Source organism: Malus sylvestris, chromosome 7 (genome assembly GCF_916048215.2).
Source record: "Malus sylvestris chromosome 7, drMalSylv7.2, whole genome shotgun sequence".
In the NCBI taxonomy this organism is placed as follows: Eukaryota; Viridiplantae; Streptophyta; class Magnoliopsida; order Rosales; family Rosaceae; genus Malus; species Malus sylvestris.
In genome coordinates this window covers 8,861,311-8,883,143 of record NC_062266.1, presented here as the reverse complement: position 1 = coordinate 8,883,143, position 21,833 = coordinate 8,861,311, and the positions used below count along the sequence as shown (strand labels likewise).

Below are 21,833 nucleotides of genomic sequence, written 5' to 3'. Positions count from 1 at the left end.
TGTGTGATAGGTAGATAATACAATTTATCCATGACACATGTAGTATTTATAAAACACACAGAGGTAGATTAGAAAAAAAATGTGATATATATATATATACCAAGAAGATCCATAGAAAATGATAAATAAAAAGATGATGCTGAGGGAGTAAAACACGAAGAGGAAAGAAAGAGTTTTAGAATAGAAAAAAAAAGAACAGAGAAACATGAAAAAAAAAAAAAAGAATTAAAGCATACAAGATTGGCTAAATTCTACAAATCAAACCAACAATAGAAATTTGAGGTTGGACATCTTTGATCATCTACGCTTGGGAGCAGGAAGGAGGGAAAAAAAGAAGATATCGTGAGGGATGAGAAGGAGACATCGTGAGGGAGAAAGAGAAGGAAGAATAGGAAACGTTTTGGAGGATGAAAGAATATTAAAGAGATTTAAATTCCTATACTTAATCCGATCATTAAGCATAAGATAATCCTATGAATAAGGATTAAAAATCATCATAAATAAAAAAAAATTAATAATATATTAATTACTTAATTAGTCAATTTAGGGATAAATTTGGCAGGAGAATGAAAATAAGCTGATGTGCACAATGAGCCATTGGACCTAAGTCAAGTCAATAATCAAGCAAAATTGGACTCATATCAAATTTTCCCTTAATTTAAAGAGTATTATTTTTATCCAAATTCAATGTTTGTTTTGAACAATTTATTGTGTGGCTTACAACATCCTGTCTTAGTAAATAAAAAAAATATTGTTGCAAGAAAGATATTTGGTTTTTCACTTAAAAAAATCTTTTTCATTGTAATTGCATGTCTATTGTTTTTAAAAACCTAGTATCATTTATTATCATAATTTCGGTGATCAACATTGTTACTGCTTAAAGAAACCTACCGACCACTACTAATCAACTTATAAACCAACAAGCCACATGAAAACGTAGTATACGTACATGTTAAGGTCCATCTTGGATGACCATTTAAGCCCTCCCCTCTCTTTACTTCTCCCACCTGTTTTTTTGTTGGTCCCTTTTGATTTGGTCTATTGGGGTCTGCCGTTGAGACACATCTCACGTGGTTGATCGCCTAAGTCCGAATATCGTAAAGTAGACAAAATGTGGGAAACATTAGCACAACACAGTTTAATTGCTCAATGACTTAGCCCACAGATAATAAATTACTGGAGATTGAGGGTACAAGCAAACAATTTTGTAAAGAGATATTAGAGGTGAGTGTATTAGAACCCACCCTATAATTGGCGTAAACCCCCGTTTACTGTGATAATGCTATTCTTTGGTGGTGGTACCATAGAGTTGAAGAGGGTTCGATCGTAAGTCATATGATCAATGGTGTGGATGCAAATTTCTTCCTCCTTGATCTTAGACAATTTTGCACCTACAAAACAATTAACACCTTAGGTTAAGGCCAAGAGCCTCACGCGCCCACAATGAATGGGGGGGTTTGGCCGAAAAACCTCCGATGCCAAAGTTAGAATTTAGAGAGAAAGAGTGTTTAGAGAATTTTGGGATTTTTGCCAAAGTGTTGGAATTGGCTTTTTTGGTGAGAATGAGAGTATATTTATAGGGATAGGAGGTGGCTAGGGTTTTTTTGGGTTTAATTTAGGTTTAATTAGGAGTTACAAAATTGATTATTTGTATAAATGGGGTAATAAAATGGAGAAGAGTGAAAAAGGTTAGGAAAAGGGAGGTGGATTAGGTTTTAGCCGGCCATGTGGTGTTTTGGATATAATGGATGGTTTATTTGACAATTAATGGGTTAATTAGGCAATAAACCCATTAATTAGCCAATTAACATAATTTAAAAGGAATGTGTTTGGGAATTACCTTGTAGAAAGGATTTGATGAGATGGACTTTGAATTGTTACCTATTTTGGGCACTTCTGTCTTGGTTGAAAGAGAGTTGCCTGCTGCTTGTGCGTAGGAACCTCGTTGTACTGCAAGGGTATTTTTGTCCTTTTTGTCAAAAAATCCACATGTCGCCTTGAGAATATTTTTTGCTCCACAAGTGGCTCTTGAATCAATAATCCAACCTATATCATGATCAACGGAAGCAATTAAGGCAGTGCTCATATTACTTAGGTCGTCGGAGTAGTTTGAGGAGATCATATTTAAAAATAACATTTGCTACCCAAAACCATCCTGATCCAAAAACTACGCCAATTCCTTGGGCTAGTTTTGGGCAATGGTGATGTGGCCCACTGGTGCATCTTGAATTTCATGCCCATAATGGGCTGCTGCCACAACAGGTTGAATTTCATACTCATTAGGGTTTGATTTGACTATTCCTGGCCCATCATAGCGGGCTACCATTGCAACTAAGCCAGGATCAGGGTTGGCCTTCCTTGTTTGGGCTAGGCGTTTGCCTGATTTTCCTTTAGTTTGTTTTCTTCATTCCAGGAACCATTCAAGGTATCCATTAATTTCAAAACAAGTATCTTTTGTATGATGAATGCCATTGCAATGAGTGCATTGAAGCTTGTCTTTTTCAACACTTTCCAAATCCTGCAATGAGTATGATGGACCTAGGAATGGTTTACTAACCATGGCCACAGATGGACCATTGTCAACATCCTTACCGCCTAGCATAGTGGTTTTTTGTTGTGCTTCTTGCCAAATAGTGTTGAAGCATTCTTCTATTCCAGATACAGGTTTTAATCAAAGAAGCATACTCCGTACTGCATCCAATGAGTCATCGAGTCCGGCAAGAAAGTCATACACCTTGTCTTTTTAAAGATCTTCCTTCTTGCTTTTCATGTCGACTGCACACACTATCTTGTTGGGATGTCATTTATCCATCTCCTGCCACACACTTTTCAATTTTGCAAAATAGATGTTCACTGGATGTCCATTCTACTTTGTTTTTGTTGACTTACATCGTAGCTCATAATATTAGGATTCGTCTGCCCCGTCACAGAACATATGACTGACATTCTCCCAAATATCATGTGTTGTTGGTAACTCAATGAATAGCCCTAACAGATGTGGTTGCATAGTTTTTAGCAACCATCCTCGGACGATTTCATCCTTAGTATACCACTTCATAACCCAGGTTATGTTTCATCCACTGTCGAAGTCTTCCCATTGAGATAACCCATCTTATTTTATCCTTTTGCGTAAACTTCCATCATCTTCAACTAAATTTTATAGTTCGAATTGTTGAGTTTGATCTGAATGGTAAGGTACTCAGACTTGGATATTTATTTGTACTAGGAGCCGAAGCCCTCATGGGAATAATTGTTCCTTCTGCAGCCATCGCAGCAGCAAAGTGTTTTTTTGGTTTTTCTGATTTAGGGTGATCTGCAAGTGAGTCCTTTGTCTCAGGACACAGCAGCACACACATATAATAGGTTTAGAATTGGAAAAAGATACCAGGCCGAAAACACTTGGCTCTGATGCCAAAATAACTTCGATTGATTCTTCTTATTTTCTTTCCAATATGAAGGTAATATATACACATCCACACCTTGCAGTACAAGGAATAATAATAAAAGAGTTTATCCTAAACTAGGAAAGAATCCCTTTAATCAATAAAGCTTACAACCACATCGAATGGTCTTTCCTAGAACAAATAATTATAAGATTGGGTTTCGCCGAGGAATGGATTACTTGGATCATGATGTGTGTCACTACGGTCTCTTATTCTTTCAAGCTTAATGAGGAACCAGTGGGCTTCGTACAACCTAAACAGGGTATTCGGCAAGGGGACCCGTTGTCCCCATTCTTGTTTGTGATTTGTGCAGAAGGTCTTTCGGCATTGTTGGATGTTTGAGAGGCCCAATGACGGATACAAGGGATCAAGGTTTGTAATGGTGCGCCTAGTATACATCATCTGCTTTTTGCTGATGATAGTTTTATTTTGCTAGAAGTACTTTGCAGGAATGTTGTGAACTGAATGATTTGTTGAGAACTTATGATTTGGCCTCGGGGCAAGTGATTAATCTATCCAAAAGTTATATGGCATTTAGTGCGAATGTTAATGAAGTGGATGCTCAAGTGCTTGTCGATTACCTGGGTATGACTCGGGTGGAGTACCATGATCGTTATCTTGGGTTATGGATTCTCACTGGTAAATCAAAGAAGGCTACATTTGCATATATCAAAGATCGGCTTTGGGAAAAACTAAATGGTTAGCGTGAAAGTCTCCTCAGTAACGCTGGTAAAGATATTTTAACTAAAATCGCGGCCCAGGCTATCCCTTTAAATACCATGTTGAGTTTTTTGTTTCCGAAGACATTTTATGAGGAGTTAAATCAAATGGTTTCACGGTTTTGGTGGGGGAAAGAAACTGGTAAACGATGTATTCACTAGTGACCTGGCAGAAGATGTGCAAGCCTAAAAGTGAGGGCGGGTTAGGCTTCAAAGACTTGTATGCCTTTAATCTAGCTCTGTTTGCTAAACAAGGTTAGCATATTATCCAGCAGTCGCACTCTCTTATGGCCCAAGTTTTTAAGGCTCGTTATTTCCCTGAAATGAATTTTCTACAAGCTACAGTAAATCCAAATTCTTCCTATAACTGGGAAAACATAGCAACATCTACAATGTTAATTCAGAGTGGGGCTAGATGACGGGTTGGCGATGGTTTGAACATTAAAATTTAGAGGGACAATTGGATACCGCGAGATACTTATGCTAAAGTGCTAAGTCCTTTACCAGTAGGAGTACATCCAAGCCTCACTATGAGATATCTTATGGTGGAGACGGATCGTGTGCGTTGGAATACGCATTTGGTTTCGTGGATGTTCTTTCAAGAAAAGGCCAACCTTATTCTGAGAATTCCTTTGAGTTTATTTAGTGCACCTAGTGAGTTGATTTGGATCAAAGAACCTAAAGGAAATTTTACAACTGAAAGTGCATATTTCGTTGCTCGGACTTGTAGTGAAATTTGTGGTGATGTACCATTTAGTTTAACGGTGACGGTAGAGATCAAGTTTCTTTGGTAGGCATTATGGCATGCTAAGGTACTAAGTAAAGTCAAAATTTGTATCAGGAGGGGTTGTTTGAATGCTTTGCCGACTAAAGTTAACTTGAAGATGAGAAAGTTATGGATGATTGTTGTCTATTCTATGGTAATGAACATGAAACAATTAAGTATGTTCTATTGCATTGCCTTCGAGCCACGATGATATGGTTCTCTAGCTCATTGGGATTACAAACTATGCAGCACTGAGATGTTGGGCTACAAGATTGCTTGGCTTATTTAGCTTCATTTCTTTCAAGGGAGAGTTTTGATTCAGCACTTGTTTTACTTTGGAATATTTGGAAAGCTTGTGATGAGCTGCTATGGAAGGGCTCATTGTTACCACAGTAGGAAATCCAACTTTAAGTGGAATTTAAGAAGTGGAATGAAGTGCAACCGAAGAATAAGGGTGACCATGTGCAGAAATGGAGGAAGCCTGAGAAATGATGGATAAAATGAAACTTTGATGGTGATGGGATGAACATGGGACGGTGGGAGGTGTTAGAGTAGTTATCAAGAATGCGGCTAGGGATTTTGTTGCAGCCACGACATTGAAGTTGGAGGGGATTACATCAGTTATACTTGCTGAGATTGCAGCAGCTCGTGAAGCTGCCTTGTTTGTTCAGCAATGGAAGACGGCACATGTTATTTTGGAAGGTGATGCTTTATTGGTGATAGCTGTTATCCAAAATAATTTGGTTGCTAATCATAGGCCTTTTAGGCATTTACTAAATGACACACGAAGGCTTCTACAACATTTCCCATAGTGTTAAGCCAATTTTTTACGAATATATGCTAATACAGTGGCTCATCAGTTAGCTAGACTTCATTTAACTTTGGACCATTTAGTCTCTTGGTTTGAGGAACCTCCCAACGTAATTTCTGATCTCAATTTAGAGGATAACTTTAGTTTTTAAGTTAACTGGTGCGGGACATTCTTTTTCCCTTCATTCGGGTTGTTCCTCGGGAAGGTTTTTATCGAGGCCTATTGTTATCACCCATTCCTTTATTTGTACGTTGTTTCCTTATGAGATGGAAATGATTTAGGACAGCGATCAAGTATAGATTCATTTTATGTCGTGACCTTTCTCTTCTAGGGAAGTGAATCCTATGAACCGAGTGATCTGTCATGCTCCAGGTCAAGACAGATTGATTGGCTATCTGCTAGTGTACCGAACAGTCCAACAAGGATAGCTAAATAGTCTAAAAGGGTTGGCATACCCTTTGGGGATGTTGACTCGACGTTCATTAAATTGTCTTACAGGCATGTTTGTAGTTGTTATATGATCTCGTCACTTCAGCTAGATCAGAGGAATACGTCTATAGCAACAATCTGAAAGCTAGAATTCATCGCATTTGCTTATCACACTTGTGTGGTACGAAGATTGAGATAAGACATAGTGAGTAGCGTCCACGCAAAATCGCGCCCTTCTACAGAAACATTCACGTTTTTATCTCCCACTAACGGCGGGATAATTATCTCGTTAAAATGATAATCCACAAATGAGAGGTAAATAGATCGCTTGCAAAGGCTCTAAAAGAGCTAGGGTGAAAGATAATCATAATTGACGAAGATTCACATCCTTCTTTGAGGAGCCATGTTGGTACGTTGCGGCAGAGCAACTTGGTACATGGAATGCACACCCAAATGTGTAAATACGAAAAACGTCAGGTTTGTACCTAATAACCAACTATAACGTTGAAATTGTTGGGTGGCAATGGGCCTTAAGACGGACCAACATAGCTGTGTACAAGATTACATAGCCTTCGGCAGAAACCAAAAACTTAGTGCCAAGGTCCGAGCAATCATTTAAATTGCGCTTTATGTTCACTATGCGAAGCTGTTATGGGATGAACATGGGAACTCAATGTCCAATTATAAACCCAAAAGACATGCAATACTTTATCAAAAAATGTCGATATAAACTCTCCGACATTATCCAGTCTCCCAGACTTTATGGGATAAGTAGGGTGGTGAACCCTCAAAATCGGCCAGGAGATTTAGTAGCAGTGTGTATGGACAAACATGTGACTAGTTTGTCGATTCATCAACCAAAACCATAAGTATTTATATGGTTTGCATTTTGGTTAGATTAGTCCACATATATTCCCTTGAATCCACTGTAAAAAAAAAGGTTGTTTCGTATCTTTGCTAAGGATGGTTTAGAAAATCAATTTCCCAATGAGTAGGCTTGGCAAAGTGTGCTTGTAGCCACAAGATCCTTACTTCAGGTAAAGAGATGTGTCATGGCATCATTGTACGATCTAAGTGTCTTAAATGGTCATGCAAAACCAAGTAAAAAGCTCGAATCACCCGGCTCTAAGCCAACCACTTGTGGCGTGTTCCCAGTTGGGAAATAGTCCATTATCCCTAAAGCAAAGCTTTACGCTTATTTTTGAAGGTGGTGCAAAGATATTCAACTGTATTTTCCATCAGTGGTTTCATTTATGATCGTTGTTCTCTCGAATATCCTTAAGACTCAACAACGTTCTTCCTAAACGAGGACAATATAAGGTCTTTGACATGGTAATGTAGTACCATTCATACAACAAAGAGTGTGCCAATGCTCTTAATCAGGTTGGATAGACCTAAAGTCATTTCTAGAGATGTGATTTACGTGTAATGTTAGTGTGCGTGGCATTGCATTCATCTAGAAAACTAACTTTCCCACATTCATACCTAATCACGTGTTTAATTGAATTCGGTCACATGTATAGAAGAAATATGATTCAATTAACTCATTTTCATGGACAAGATCGATAAGATTATCCATAACTAAAACAAACACCAAATGTGAATCAGAAAATATAAAAAAAATAAATAAATGTTCACAAAGTAAATTGTTTACTAAGGGAATTCGGCAAACAAGGTCATCCATGTCAAAATTCTGCTCTTCCAATGATGATTGGTGGAGCAAAATTAGTCTCACATATTGACTACTAGAAGGTACTCCTCAACGACATTAGTAGAGGTACGAATAGGTGCATAACCAATGATCTATTCCATAAAGATGGAAGTAAATTCTGCAAGGTTCAGGCTTGGGAACAAAATCCCTTATTCTTGAAGTTTTAGGTCTTAGGTGCTAAAGATCACGCTTCGGGCATGATGCCACCCTTGGCAGGCCCTGATTCTACCATATGTTGTAAAAACAAACTCGAAATTGGATTGTGATAAAGACAAACCCAGACTTTTGTTAGGTAGGCTCCAGCCGAAGTTGAAGGGATCTGTTTGGTAGACCTCTGCCGAAGCAGAGCAATATCGTTCAGTGCATCTCTACCGAAGCAAAGCAGGCCCATCGGTGCATCCCTACAAACAGGGCACCACCATTTGGTAGGCTTTGACCGAACTAGGTTGAGCCATTCTGTAAACTCCAGTCGAACTAGGTCTATATTGTTCGGTAGACTCCAGCCAAAGCTGGGTCTATACCTTTCTCTCATGTTTATGGTAGTAATCAGATCCGAGAATTTGGTAAGCTATCGCTCTCTACACTGCTGCTTCAGGAGCGAGTTAGAAACTTGGAAGGACGAGAGAAGTATTCTCCAGTCAAAATTCGATCGAATTTATAAACTTCAGAATCATACTCATTCAGAGATGTACTCATGGTGTGCTTCAGGCAATATCTTTCATGATTAAACGGTCCGTAAAAGCGAGCCAAAAAGCCATGGAATCCTCGTTAGGGAGGTATTTCAGTTTGTAATGCTTCGGGCATAAGTCTTCGAATGAAGACCATGGTGGAGGCTTATTCAGCTCTTCCATGCCATTGTTGGCTTCAATGGTTTCTCAGCTTCTTGATAGTCAAGTGGAGATTCATGTCTTGTACCCCACATAAAGTGGTTTCTATTAGAAACGTCGAAATTAGGAAAATCGAACTTATTATGGTTCGACAATCCATTGAATGGAGAGAAGAAGATTGTGATTAAGGCTATGGGAATGAATCATCCATAAGCATCAAAGTTAGAACATTCGAGTTCTAAGACATGGTTTTCATGAAAAACTTCAAGTTTTCATGGATGTATTGTTTTATCAAAACTTCGGGTTTCAAAGGCACTAAATTTGAAACTACAGGTTCAATTTAGTTTATGAACGTTTAGTTCATAAAGGAGAGGTTCTTGTAAGAACACATAATGCAATATGTTGATTTAAGTGTAGTGGATTTGAGTTGCTTCAGGAACTCAAGTGTGAGTGCTTCGAGAATTCAAGTGTGAGTGCTTCGGGAACTCAAGTGTGAGTGTTTCGGGACTACGAAAGGATGTCAACGGTTCAAAGGCCAATAATTTTGGATATCTTGTCAGATTAATGGACTGCTAGTCACTTCTAATTAATTCAATAGATCGGGACCATGAGGGGTCGATCGTGGAAGCAAAATAATGACATTTGGGTCATATTACCTTGAATTTAGCTTCGGGCTAAGCGATAATAAAATTATAGTTTGATAAGCGTTAACCAATAATGTCCCAAAATTTATAGGGGTATGGTTGTGAAGCGACAATGTAAAAAACAGGACATTGGGTTCGAAAAAAAATCACAACCCAGCACGTGTAGGCTAGTTGTGTGAGGCACGGCCTACATAACACGGCTGCACAATAGCCCATAAAGGCACGCAAGCTGTGGGCTAGCAATAGAGAAAACAAGCCTAATAAGGTTGTGAGGGAAAGCACCTCAGCCTTAGTCAGGTGTGGGTCGAGGCGCTAAAAAACCTAACTTTCGCTGGCTGATTGGTTGACGCGATGCAAGCCCAGCAAGCAAAAGCATGCAGGCTAGTTGGGCCTAGTGCGCAAGACAAACCCAGCAGCGCTGGCTTGGTCTGGAACGGGCCGGAGTATGATGGGCCTAACGAAAAAAATTGCTGGTATGTGGGCCAAAAGCTGCAGGCCTTTAGTAAGGAACCAAGGCGCATGCGTAGTTCTCACACACATGCAACAAGCCCAAAAGGCTGCTACCTCACGGTTCTAGCACTCAAGCCTTAAGTTGCAGGCTTGGCTTAGCATCAGGTCGATGCGGCGACGCGATTCTAAATCGCGGCTCAACTGAAAATTTCCCATAAATTTTAAATTCTTTTTCGAAATTCTTAGGATTTGAAAAACTCTAATTGCTTCTAATTTATTTCGATTCTTTGACTCACAAATTCCACATAGCGAAAATTGCGTAACGCATGAAACGTGTATATATATTGATAATTATATGAAACATATGCAATATAATTATCGAAAGGAAATATAAATATAAGGGTTTCATGCATCATGGGGATTGTTTTTATGCTTCATGGTTGTTTCAAATATCTTCCTTTATTTTAAGCGTACTTGATTTGCAGAAAACAACAAAAGCCTTTGAATTTGTAAAGATCATTCTCGAAAAGCTAGAACTGCATCTCCAATTCGTTGTATCACGTTTAATACATGAAAATTAAATTGAATCAATAGAACACACCTCAGAATTACACATCTCTCTCTTCTCTCTCTATGCCGCATTTTCCCTCTCTCTTTGGCCTCCATAATTGTTTAATAAATTATGCCTACAACACGTTATCAGCACACTCTTAACATTACGCTAAAGAAAGTTTATTCTTCAATCAGGAGAGTATTACATTTTAATCATTCTTTTTATGATTAATTTATTATTTTATTGAATTGATATACATGTTGTTGATTCAATTTAATTTTTCTTTATTGAACGTGGTACAATGCATTGGAAATGCAATTCCAGCCTTCCAAGAAGGATTTTCTACAAATTCAAAGGCTTTTATTGTTTTCTGCCAATCAGGTACGCTTAAAATAAAGGAAGATATTTGAAACCACCATGAAGCATGAAAACATTCCCCATAATGCATGAAGCCCCTACATTTATATTTACCTTCCGATACATATTGTATATGTTTAATAAATTTGTCAATATATATATGTTTCATACATTACGTAATTTTTGCTATGTGGAATTTGTGAGTCAAAGAATCTAATAAAATAGAAGCATGATTTTTTATTATTTTTTTGGTTCTAAAAACCCTAAATATCAAAATCTGAAAATTGAAGAGAACGGTTGCCACAGATCAATGATGGTGGAAGCCTTTGCTGGCAAGGAAACCCCAAAAGGTTCCTTTTGTGTATGAAGGAAAAGGTGGCTTCAAAATTTAGCTCACCCAGCCCACTATCAGCTTGGGCTGCTTCTTTTTCACGGACCAAGCCCAATTGGGCTTCCCTTCTGTTTTAGCCCGCACACCGAGCCCCTTCTTTCTCGGCCTGCTGCCACTTGCAGCCATGATTCGAAGCCCGGCCCGCAGCCTGAAGCTGCAGGGTCTTGTATAAAGTAGCAGCCAGCAATTTCAGTGCTAGGTTGCCTTTGTTTCTCGGCCCAAAGCTATTTTTTGCTTGTTTTTTTTTTCAATCCACATCCATAATTTTGGTGCTTAATTCCACGGTCTTCACAAAGCTTAATGAGTCTTGCATGTTTATATTTGATTTGAACATCACAGACGGGTTGCATGTTAGATATACGTTTTCAGTTAAACATCACGAGGAAAATATGCATTAGAAAAACCTAACCTTCAAGGCATGTATGTGGAAATTCATAAGTAGTTGATACAAGTGCGTAGGATTGTTAACGGTGACAACTAAACCTTAGTCTTTCTCGTAATTATTTTAATTCTAAAAACGCTTTTCTTCTTTGCTACCATTATTTTCAAACTTCAAAAATCTTCAATTTTTTTTATAAAAGTCTGTTTTAATAATTAATTGAGAATTAGTTTAATTACAAGTTAGTCAAACAATTTTTGGGGACAAAGACCTTGGGCGATTATACTACAATTACCTTTTATTCTTGCAACTATGTTTCAGTGATTTTAACCCTATTTGCGTTGGTACTAAAAATCCTATCATTATACCCCAAAAAACATGTATTTTGAAGTAGAATTGTTTGCCGAACTCTGAGCAAAAGTGTCGCGTAGCAGTAAACGTGGTAGAATGAGTGTCATGTCCTTAGAGCGCGCTATAAAGATAAATTGCACCACAAAGATTTAATGTGATAAATTTTAATAATATGAAAAGCTTTAAGACACAATGTTGAAATATAAATCCCATAAAGATTTTACACTAGTAATTATGCTATTGGAGAGTTCTTTTATTAGGTCATAAGCTATGTAATAGTACACTTGTCATTGGCTCATAGCTACAATGGAGGGCTAAGATTGATTGAGTTTATTACTTCTCTCTCTCCTCCAATGGTTATATATATTTGTACTGATATTGAGCTCATATGCTAAGCATGTATGAATGAGAATCTAAGCTGCAAGAGTCACATTCTCTTTGCAACAGATCCTTCTATGAAATCATTCCTTCTTCTTCCTTTCATTTTATACAAGACTTATAGCTTATAATTTGAATTATATTTCTGATAATCAAAGTCTAAATTCTAACAGGTTTCACTTTCAACATACACATGTAATTCCTTTACATCAAATTTCAATTTAATGGTTGACTTGACAATTTGACATATTGTCAACATTTTCCTTCCATTTGATATGCCAAAATTTATTGCTTCATTTAGGTTGTTTTTAAACAAAAATAATAAAAGTTGGATTATTGTTGGTTTGAAAATAATAAAATAATACTTAAAAATGCTTGCATTAAGGTAAGACAAGTGGAATGCCTTTGGAAATAGCAAAATCAAATTTGAAGGCAGCTTCAAATTTAACATCTCTTTGTCCATGTCAGCTTAGCCTTTTTTTCATGTTATCTTTGATATCTCGGTTGGGGTAAATGATATGTCATTTGTTACCATTATGTCTATATGGAATTTTTTACATCTCCTTTGAAGATTGTCAAGTTGTTGAGATATATACTTTGTTAGATTAAAGCCACCAAGCATTAACAAAAGATCAATAACGATCAAATTTTCCCCTTGAATAGTTCCAAAGTGATATCCATTTATATAATATAGAAATACTCATAAACAACAATATGATACGTTGATAACATCTAGCTAGCTGTTTATAGAATATAGCTAGCATTACCACATTATAACACAACTGAAACAAGGGATAATCATGAATAAATATTATAAGATAGATGTCCACTAAGTAACTATTTTTTCTTTTAAATATGAAGCTGCAGATCACTGATTTTTGGTGTGAATGGTATTGATTGTCAGAGGCTGAAACCCATGCACAAGACTTGCTTGCCAAACTTTGTCGATGTTGGACATGGTGTAACCACAGTCATGCTCCTTCCAACCTTCCAAGGCATGCACTATTCCTGCTACTCGCCATGCACTCATCACCCTTCTTGGCAACCAGTTCTGTCGTCACATATAAAGATGGGTTTAGCGTTTAGGGTTTAGAGTTTTGGGAAAAATGATGAATAAGTGAATAATGCTTTACCTCGCAAGCGTGAACATTCTCAAGAGATGGGGGAGTCTTCATTGCTGGAGTGTAGTGATAGAAGCAGTCCTTGCGCAATTTTTTGGGTGGGAATTGTGAGAAGGGAACAAATAATGTTCCTTTTGGTGCGCTCATCTGTTCTTTCTCGGTCAGTCCATCACCCACCAACCATATCTGCAAATTAATCAATTGGCATTAAATATTATCCAAAATATAAATAAATATATTTAAATAGATAAAGAGAATTTAGAATTAGGAAAATGCGACAGTTGATACCTTTTGGGCATAGCTTTTTGCAACAACCAAATTACTTTCAGTGTCTAGTGATTTGGTGAGCTTCAAATACTCAGTCTGGTATAATGTAGCTATCTAAAATATTTAGAATTTAGGTTAGAAGATAAGAGGAAACATAATCTTATTTACAAGGGATTAGACACGACGTGCCAACATTATCGCGTGAAATGTATACGTTTACCTGGACACCCTTCTGGCTCAAAGCATAGGCAATGGCATAAGCAACCTTTGTGAGTTTGCCTCTAAGAACAACTTGCGTTGTCCCTTTTGGAATGCTGTTTAGAATTACTGCCACAGCCAAGCTACTTCCATCCACCACCTTGATGTTGAGATGTGGATGCCTTTGAACGTAGAGACCGCCATATCTATTCAACTCCTCACCCTTCGTATACATATATGAAAATTAAATAAATAAACAATTGTTTGAAATTTGAATGGATAAAATTGGAAATAAATACAGTGCGCAGTAATAAATGTGGTCCTAATTCAAGGAGAGAGATTTATACAAAATGGGTTCACTGTAATCATGTTATTTCAATTATAATACTGTTAGGTGTGTATTTTTATTTATATAATATGCATATTGAATCATAATGCCACATCGTATACGAATTTTTTTTCCAATCGAGAGATTAATGGTGACGTGACAGAATCTTTAAATGCACCGTTGTATAAGACAAATGATCACGGGACCATATGGGTTGGACCATCAGTGCATTAAAATTTAGAGTATCCTACTACATAGACAAAGACTTCTCAATAGGCCATGCATTAACTAATATTATTTTTATATATAGATATAAATACACTGAGATATTATCATCCCAATTCTATTATTTATTTGGAAGTGAGGATTTTGGTAAAATTAATTAACCTCTGATTGAACAAGAGATTATGGTTAGTTTGGTATTATTGTGCTTCTTAAAAAAAACTGCTTATGTTGTATTTGTAAGAAAAGACAATTGCAAAATAAAGTTTTTGTGTGTTTCGTAAACCTTTTTTTTTGTAAAAGTTCTTCTAACAAAAAAATAATGTTTGAGTATTTGGTAAATTTTTGTAAATATGTTAAATGACTAAAAAAGATATAGTATTTAATATGATATAATAATTGTTAAAGAGAATAATGTAGAGGTAATAATTATAATTTTGTAGAATATGTGGAGATATACTTACCATTTGAAAATTTCTTAAATTTCATTAAATAGACACTGATTGTTATGCTTTGACAAAAAAACCCTCTTTTAGAATCATGGTACCAAGCTTCTGTTTTTTTAATGTCATTAACATCATTATTTAAAAAAAAAATTCTTTTTTACCAAATACATTTGATATTACAGATTTTTTTTTAATTACCTGATTGAAGAGACCTAGGCTTAAAACCTTGACACCCTTTTCCTCTGCTTCAAGGATGGCGTCCTCAATCAAACCATTGATAGCTTCATTTTGCCATTGCATAAAGTACTGAAATTTACAAATAACAAATTAAATTAGATCTCCTTACATATTTATGATATGATGATAATGATAATGATTATGATGATAATGATAATAATAAAGTACTCTGATTACATATAATAATGATATGATGATGATGATGAAGTATTGAAATTTACAAATAACAAATTAAACCAGATCTCATTAAATATGATGATGTTGATGATGACGACAACGACGACCACGGCGACAAGAAACACAAGTCTGTAATAATTAACGATGGGGCCTCACTTGCAAGTTGTACTTGGGAATAGCCCAAGTCTGTAATCTGAGCTTGTCAAAGCGGTGCCTGTCGACAACGAATGTACGGCCGTGGATCCAAGTTATCATCATAGACCACAATGTCACAGGCCACATCAGCCACAAGTACCACGTCCTTGTGTAGGGCCTAGAGGCTAAGGCAGCAAATCCTAGCGGTAGATGATAGATGGACTCGGGTGTGGTTAGATGGGTTAGATGGAGGACATCTGGCGATTCCTCCTCCCTCTTGAGGGAAGTTTCATAGAGTGAATCGCTTGATTTGTCCATGGTGCCATATACGTAGTCGTAGATTGGCATGAAGAGACAGTAATTGGTCCTGAATTGCGTGTGGTGCAAAGAATGGTATCTGCGATACATGTCAAATTTTTTAATTAAATACAGAGAGAACTATTATTAGTAACTAAAAATATTTAAAAATGGTGACGAAATTTAATTGGGTATTTAGTCATTTGATTATGTGAAGGTATTTTAGTATTATATGTTTTAGAGTTTCTTTTTTTTTCGTACGATAAGAATTAGGGTTTCTTTTCTCATTTATATTTTAAGTCTAAGATTGCTGTTCTGTTTGTTTTAAAGATTAGGTATTTGTGAATTGACAATTTTGTATTATTTGACTTTGTTCCAAAACAATACAAAATTGTCGATACGTCTATTTAACTAAAAGACTACATCTTATCACTTAGTACTACGGTCTAATAATATTATTTTTCAATTGGAAAGTTTTATGTTCAAATTTTGTGAATGACGAATTTGATACCGAATTCGACAACTCATTATGTAATTTAGCTGAACTTCTCCTCCTCTTAATGTAAAAATATCGATATATTCATAAAAAAAATTAAAAAAAAAAACTACATCTTGTCGGCACTTCTCATATAAGCACATAAGCGAGAAATTATTCATATAAAGTAATAAATAACTAAAGGCTAACAATAATAGTGATATATAATAGGGGTATAATTGACAGTGGTGCAAACCCACAAATTGATACCATATATAATGAATTAATGATGGTAGTTGGACCAAGATTCATGGTAACCATATGCACGTAATGTAAAATTTGGCAACTCTCAAGCTCAAACGTGGACAGTCAAACAAACACACGCAATCAGACTATAACAGTCTCTTACTGTGACAGAAATCTTTTTTTTTAAAACAACAGTAATCTTTTTTCTGGTAGAGACATTTATGGCCCGCCCGCCCACCCATGTATTGGGCAATGTCCACAGTTCTATGCAGAAATTTTTTGAAAAGACTGTTTTAAAATTAAGATTATTCATAAATATTTTTGTTACCTCACATTTTAGAATCAATTTTTATGCCAACCTTGTGCTAAAAATATGATAAAACAGAGATTCTATCGAGAGTCTCCTTTGCATTTCTCTTTTATCTAATAAATGCAAAATTAAAAAAAAAATCTCTAGATATTTTTCTAAGTAACGGGTAATCAAAAGATAATCTATCTGTCATAATAAAAGTGAGAAAATAATATACTTTTTGTGTCCATTAAAAATGTATTATTTACTTTACATATATTATGTAGAGTATCTTTACAATATATGTTACTTGAAAAAAATCTTTAGAGATTCACAGTATTGTTGTGAGCCTTGTTAAATTGTTTGCGTAGACATTTTGTACGGCACTTGGATGAGATCAGAGATTAGGTGTATATATGTTCCATAATTATTTCTTGCGTTATAAAACGATTTCGGTTTTTTATTTTCCTGTGAAATTTCTTACAAAAGCAATAAATAACGTCAGGACCAGAATAATTTTCAATAAAAATGTGTAAATTTATTATTACTAATTATGTGTATGACATATGCTTATTTCCGAGACTCGTATAAAGTAATTTTTCCCTATAACCGGTTGTATAAAAATAATGAGTGAGGGCAAAGCGAGACTTACGATGGGGTGTAAAGGAGATACTTGAGAGGAGGGAAAATGGTGAAGAGCCACTTTGGAATGAGCTCAAAATTGCAATGTCCCACGTTGTTCATAAAGTCGATATAAGTTACATAACCAGCAAAGCTTACGATAGAAGATGTTCCGGTGAGTATCGTTGTCAACAATGGTATAGCAAAGAGTGTGAAATATGAGATGTGTTCCGCAAATGGGTGAATCACAGCTGCACAATACATCAAGCAAATATATACATTCAAGACAATTATTTTCCGTTATATCATTTCACATTGATTTTCCGTTTATATCATTTCACATACATCTAAATCTAAACTATTTATTAACAAAATCTTCTTTGTCAACTAAAAGAGGGTAAAAAGACTATTTAATCTTCTATCTTAACAAAACGTTATGGGCGGTAATGTCATTTCACAAAATCAAATTTTATTGTTTTTTTATTTAAGTCTCACCTACATATGATTTTAGCATATATCTAATATTAAAAAAATAAAAAATAAAAAACAAAAAACAAAAACTTCTTCCCACTCTCACTTCCACGTTCTCCCTCTCTCCCTTTCTCCTTCCCATTTTAAAAATAAAAAAAAAATACTCACACACAAAGTGTTCGTGTGCAGGCATATGCTAGTTATCTATTAACGAAATTCACTTTGTCTATCAAAAGAGAATATAAAGACAATTTGATCATATATCACAAAATAAAATTATGGATAATAATGTAATTTCACATAAACTAAATTTTTTATTTCTTCCCTCACCCACATATCTTTATAATATATTTCTAATTTTAAAAAAAAAAATATAAACCTCTCTCCACTATCATGCTTTCTCTCTTTTTCTCAATCCCTCTATTTTTACACGACTCTCCGGATTCTCTCCCCCATATATTTTCTTAAAAAGAGCAGAAAACTGCTTCACACAAGAAATGTGTGAACACTTTCACTTACCAAGAGAAAGTGAAGTATACTACTAAGTAATTGGAGGGGGTATCTGGATAATTTTCTTACAAGTGATTGGCTCAGTGACAATGGAGGAATGGTGATGTGAGTGGTAGCGAGAGTATAGGAAATGGTGGTGAAGTGCTCTGTGGAGCCAGTAGTAGAGAAACTCCACTGGACCGGCATGAAGTAGAATCGTTAGAATAATTCCATCTGTCCTCCAAAATGGCAGGTTTACAGCCCCTGGTAAATGTCTCCCCAGATAGAATAGAATTGCATTGAACAATATTTGATCATCCCTATACCCAAAGAAAAATTAAAAAGAAGAAGAAGATATAATTAAAAACATTTAAATGGATTGGTTATAAGACATCTTTCTCAGATTGTAATCAGGCAGCGCATCTTTTAGCTAAGAATATGCTTTTCGACTGATGTAGTTCTTTATAGGTACCAGTTTCTTTCTCTGTCGACTTGCTCGAATTCAAGACCCTTGTCAACAATCCGGCCATTGCCCTTGGCCGTCCGATATCGAGAAAGAGAGATCCATAACTGGTTGTGGAGAAACCTCCACAGCATAAATGGAAATATGAGGAAATAAGATAGATCTTTATCTTTCTCATTGTTAACGAAATACGAGTATGCACCATGAATGATCCAAGGAGCCACGACCACATGCTGAAAACCAATATCACAAACTTTAAGTTATTAGTACATCAAAATATATCATGTATCGATGATGTATATACAATGAAAATTTTAACGGGGGAGGTAACAAAGTTTCCTAGTATGGACTGGAACATAGTATGCATCGAGATTCTTGATTGTTCAGAGCCATTGCATTCTTGGCCTTGCAAACCAGTTGTTCATTCACCTCGTTCATGCTATGGGCCGGTCCATTTAAAAAATTTTGGTGTGTGGCATTGTAGGTACATGAGAGAGAGAGAGAGAGAGAGAGAGAGAGAGAGAGCTAGGGTTTGTAGAAGGGGAGACCTTAAAGCTTCCAAGAGGAGTCCATGGCCAGTCGGTGAGAATTCCGGGAGTAGTAGCCATATCTTTTTTCTTCTTTGCTAATAAAGCTGGCGGCTCTGCACGTAGACACAAGTTTAGCTTTGGGTATGTATATATAGTTTGTCGATGCTACATGAGAGTTTTTGTTGTGAAGTTGGAACAATGATTACGTTCATCTGTTGTGTGCGTAGCGGTGCCTAAAATGCAAGGTTTTTAATTCCATCCAGATATTTTAAATTAATAGATAAAATATACAAATTAAATTATGTGTTACCAATATAAATGAACACGTTTATTAATGCATCATAATCCAATCATCAACTTTCAAATCATTTATATAAATTTAGTCTATCTAGTATCATCCGATAATTATGAAAAAATCGGTGAAGATGTACGCAAAGTCCAATAGCAAGGGGTCACGGGTGTGCTGTCTCCATATTTAATTGTCTCTTCTATGTCTCATTTTTAAATTTTTGACATCTGTCATCAACTTAACCCTAAACTTAACAGTGTAAACCTTTTAAAAGATGAATTAAAAATAAAAAATAAAAACTGATAATTAAAGAAAACCAAAAGCCAATAGCAGCCAAACTTAGCCCGATGGTCACTCACAGAACCACACCAACCCATCGTCGTCTGCGACGCTTCTCCTCACCGCCGGCGAAGACTCTTTTACTCTTTCTCTCTCCGGTGAACCCACTCCACTGATTATTATTTTTATTTTTGGGGTTTCCTTTCCCTACTCGGTGGGTTCACTTTCTCATATAACCCTCGTAGCCTACCATCCCCAATTTCTTTAATTATTTTCAAAATTTGTTAGAATTTTCACAGAAGATATTCTATTGGAATTTTCAACGAAACCCAGATTCTTCCCCAATCTGAGATATTATTCTTATGAAAATTTATAAATAGATTCGACCTAGAAAAATATGCTGATAGAAGTTTGATTTGGTTGTGGATATTGAATGGGGAAGATGGATATCTGAATCCTGGAGCAAGAGAGAGAGAGAGGGAGGATTCGAGGGGAGGCTTTGGTGGCAATGAGCAGGAGTGGCCCGAGTGGGGTTACCGCCGGTGACGGCTGCGCGAAGTTCTCTTGCGTGGACTTCGACATCTGCTAGGTCCTTTGTTTTTTTTTTTTTTTTTTTTTTTTGATAAAAGTTAAGAGTGTTAATTTTAAGTAAAGGAGTTGTAAAAAATAGAAAGAAGACACAAAGAAGACATAAATTTGGAGATAGCAGACCCATGGGGATAACAAGGTGCCACAAAAAGTGGTTATGGAGTTGGAGACAGGTTGTGAAAATTTATTATATGCAACAATTGTTGTAATGTACATTAATGGCACTCACTTTCCTTATATAATGTCATACGCTATTTTATATTTTCATTGTCTTACGTAAGAAAATAAAGTACAAAGTTCATAGAGTAAGATTTCTATATGGTAATCAGTTCTGTTTGTAGTGTTCATATTGTTTTTGTGTTAAATTCATTATTTTAACAAGTTGTGTCTTGTCAAAACATATTGGGTTAAAGGGTTTATAAATTTAAACCCAAACCCAACCGTTAAAATTAACAAGTAACTTGATTTGACCCGTTTGCACCTATTAAGAACAATATAATATTACTGTAGACATCGAAATTTCGGTAAATAAATGTTGACCGATAAATCAAAGTTTCAACGCTCATGTATTACATAAATTTTACACGTAGCGTGTGTCTAAACAAAAAATCGAAATAAGTTGGAAAAGTCATCAAACAGGACACGTGTCAACACCTAGCAGAAACGACTTATTTCATCTGGAATATTATATTCAAAATTAGGCCTTGGAAATTTCTATAAATAGAAGGCTAATTCATTCATTTAAAAAGAAGAAAATCATTAGGCAAAATTCTTGAAGCTCTGAAACTCCGAAGCTCTTAAGCATCTAGGTTCCCGAAGAATCAAGAAAGCTCTCTTCGTTATTCGTTCTTCGTTCATCGTTCTTCCAAGATCAAGCCCCGACGGCCCTTGGATTAACAATCACCAATTCAAGATCAAGCCCCGACGGCCCTTGAAGAAAGTGTTCTTCGTTCCTCGTTCATCGTTCTTCCAAGATCAAGCCCCAACGGCCCTTTGGATCAACAATCCACCAATTCAAGATCAAGCCCCAAAGGCCCTTGAAGAACTTCCACCAATTCAAGATCAAGCCTCGACGGCCCTTGAAGAAAGCACCATCGTTCATCATCCGTTCATCCAAGATCAAGCCCCAACGGCCCTTTGGATCAACAACGTCGACAAATCCACACATCCAACTGTTCTTCAAGATTAAGCCCAAAAGCCCCTTGAAGATCCGTTCATCACTGTTCTTCAAGATCAAGCCCAAAAGCCCTTGAAGACCCGTTCATCACCGTTATTCAAAGATCAAGCCTTAACGGCCCTTGAAGAAACACTCATCCTTAACATCAAGCCCCAACGGCTCCTTGAAGATCCGCTCAAATCCACCTTCAAAGATCAAGTCCACGGCCCTTGAAGAAACTTCCAACAGTTCATCCAAGATCAAGCCTCAACGGCCCTTGGATCAACGAAACATCCACAA

The 21,833-nt window shown here is 36.3% G+C and overlaps 1 protein-coding gene across 1 annotated transcript; it reads right to left on the bottom strand.

Moving 5' to 3' along the window:
* Positions 1-12,856: 12,856 nt before the first annotated feature.
* Positions 12,857-19,405, bottom strand: LOC126628577 (very-long-chain aldehyde decarbonylase CER1-like). The gene is made up of 10 exons (XM_050298319.1): positions 19,240-19,405; positions 18,701-18,924; positions 18,319-18,548; positions 17,300-17,519; positions 15,362-15,737; positions 14,990-15,097; positions 13,818-14,018; positions 13,619-13,711; positions 13,343-13,516; positions 12,857-13,260 (listed from the first exon to the last, which is right to left on the bottom strand). The coding sequence occupies exons 1-10, from the start codon at positions 19,297-19,299 to the stop codon at positions 13,078-13,080; spliced, it is 1,869 nt and encodes a 622-aa protein (XP_050154276.1). The 5' UTR covers positions 19,300-19,405; the 3' UTR covers positions 12,857-13,077.
* Between the last annotated feature and the right edge of the window lie 2,428 nt (positions 19,406-21,833).

Excerpts from the sequence above, each read along its gene's own strand:
- LOC126628577 (XM_050298319.1), bottom strand. The coding sequence starts at position 19,299 with ATGGCTACTACTCCCGGAATTCTCACCGACTGGCCATGGACTCCTCTT. Across the intron at positions 15,738-17,299 it reads TATCTCCTTTACACCCCATC|ATACCATTCTTTGCACCACA; the intron begins GTAAGTCTCGCT and ends CATGTATCGCAG. Across the intron at positions 14,019-14,989 it reads GCCTAGGTCTCTTCAATCAG|GGTGAGGAGTTGAATAGATA; the intron begins GTAATTAAAAAA and ends ATGTATACGAAG.